General features: G+C 64.2%; 1 protein-coding gene across 1 annotated transcript in view; it reads left to right on the forward strand.

Moving 5' to 3' along the window:
* The first annotated feature begins 2 nt into the window (after nt 1-2).
* The window catches only part of TMEM18 (transmembrane protein 18), a 4,139-nt gene continuing 3,756 nt past the window's right edge, over nt 3-385 (forward strand). Inside the window, 2 exon segments of the mRNA XM_010283034.1 lie at nt 3-50; nt 325-384. Of these exon segments, the coding sequence (XP_010281336.1) occupies nt 3-50; nt 325-384 (108 nt within the window).

The following is a 385-nucleotide window of genomic DNA, read 5'->3' on the forward strand; positions in this document are numbered from 1 at the left end:
CCATGGAGCAGCCGCTGAGCAGCCCACCGGGGTTGTCCACTATCCTGGCGGTGAGGAGGGGACCGGAGCTGGAGCCAGGCTGGCTGTCCGCCTGCCTGGGAAGAAGACACTCGCCTCTGTGTTTGCCTGAGCCCCTCTGGGGTCGAGGGGCGGGGGGAAGCCCGCGCAGGGCATCTCCCCAGCTCGGTACAGGGTGGGCTGAAGCGCGGTCCGTGCCTGAACTCGGTTGTCGTTCGGTGTGGGAGAAGGAAAGCAGCTCGCTCTAGCTGCCTTGTGACGCTCCTTCTCCTGCTATAGCTCAGTCTCCTTTCATTTTGTCCGTAGAAGACGGACTGGTCCGAACCTTGGCTGGTGGGGCTGGCGGGGTTTCCCGGCTTCTTCTTCC

Source organism: Phaethon lepturus, unplaced genomic scaffold (assembly GCF_000687285.1).
Source record: "Phaethon lepturus isolate BGI_N335 unplaced genomic scaffold, ASM68728v1 scaffold43742, whole genome shotgun sequence".
Classification (NCBI taxonomy): domain Eukaryota; kingdom Metazoa; phylum Chordata; class Aves; order Phaethontiformes; family Phaethontidae; genus Phaethon; species Phaethon lepturus.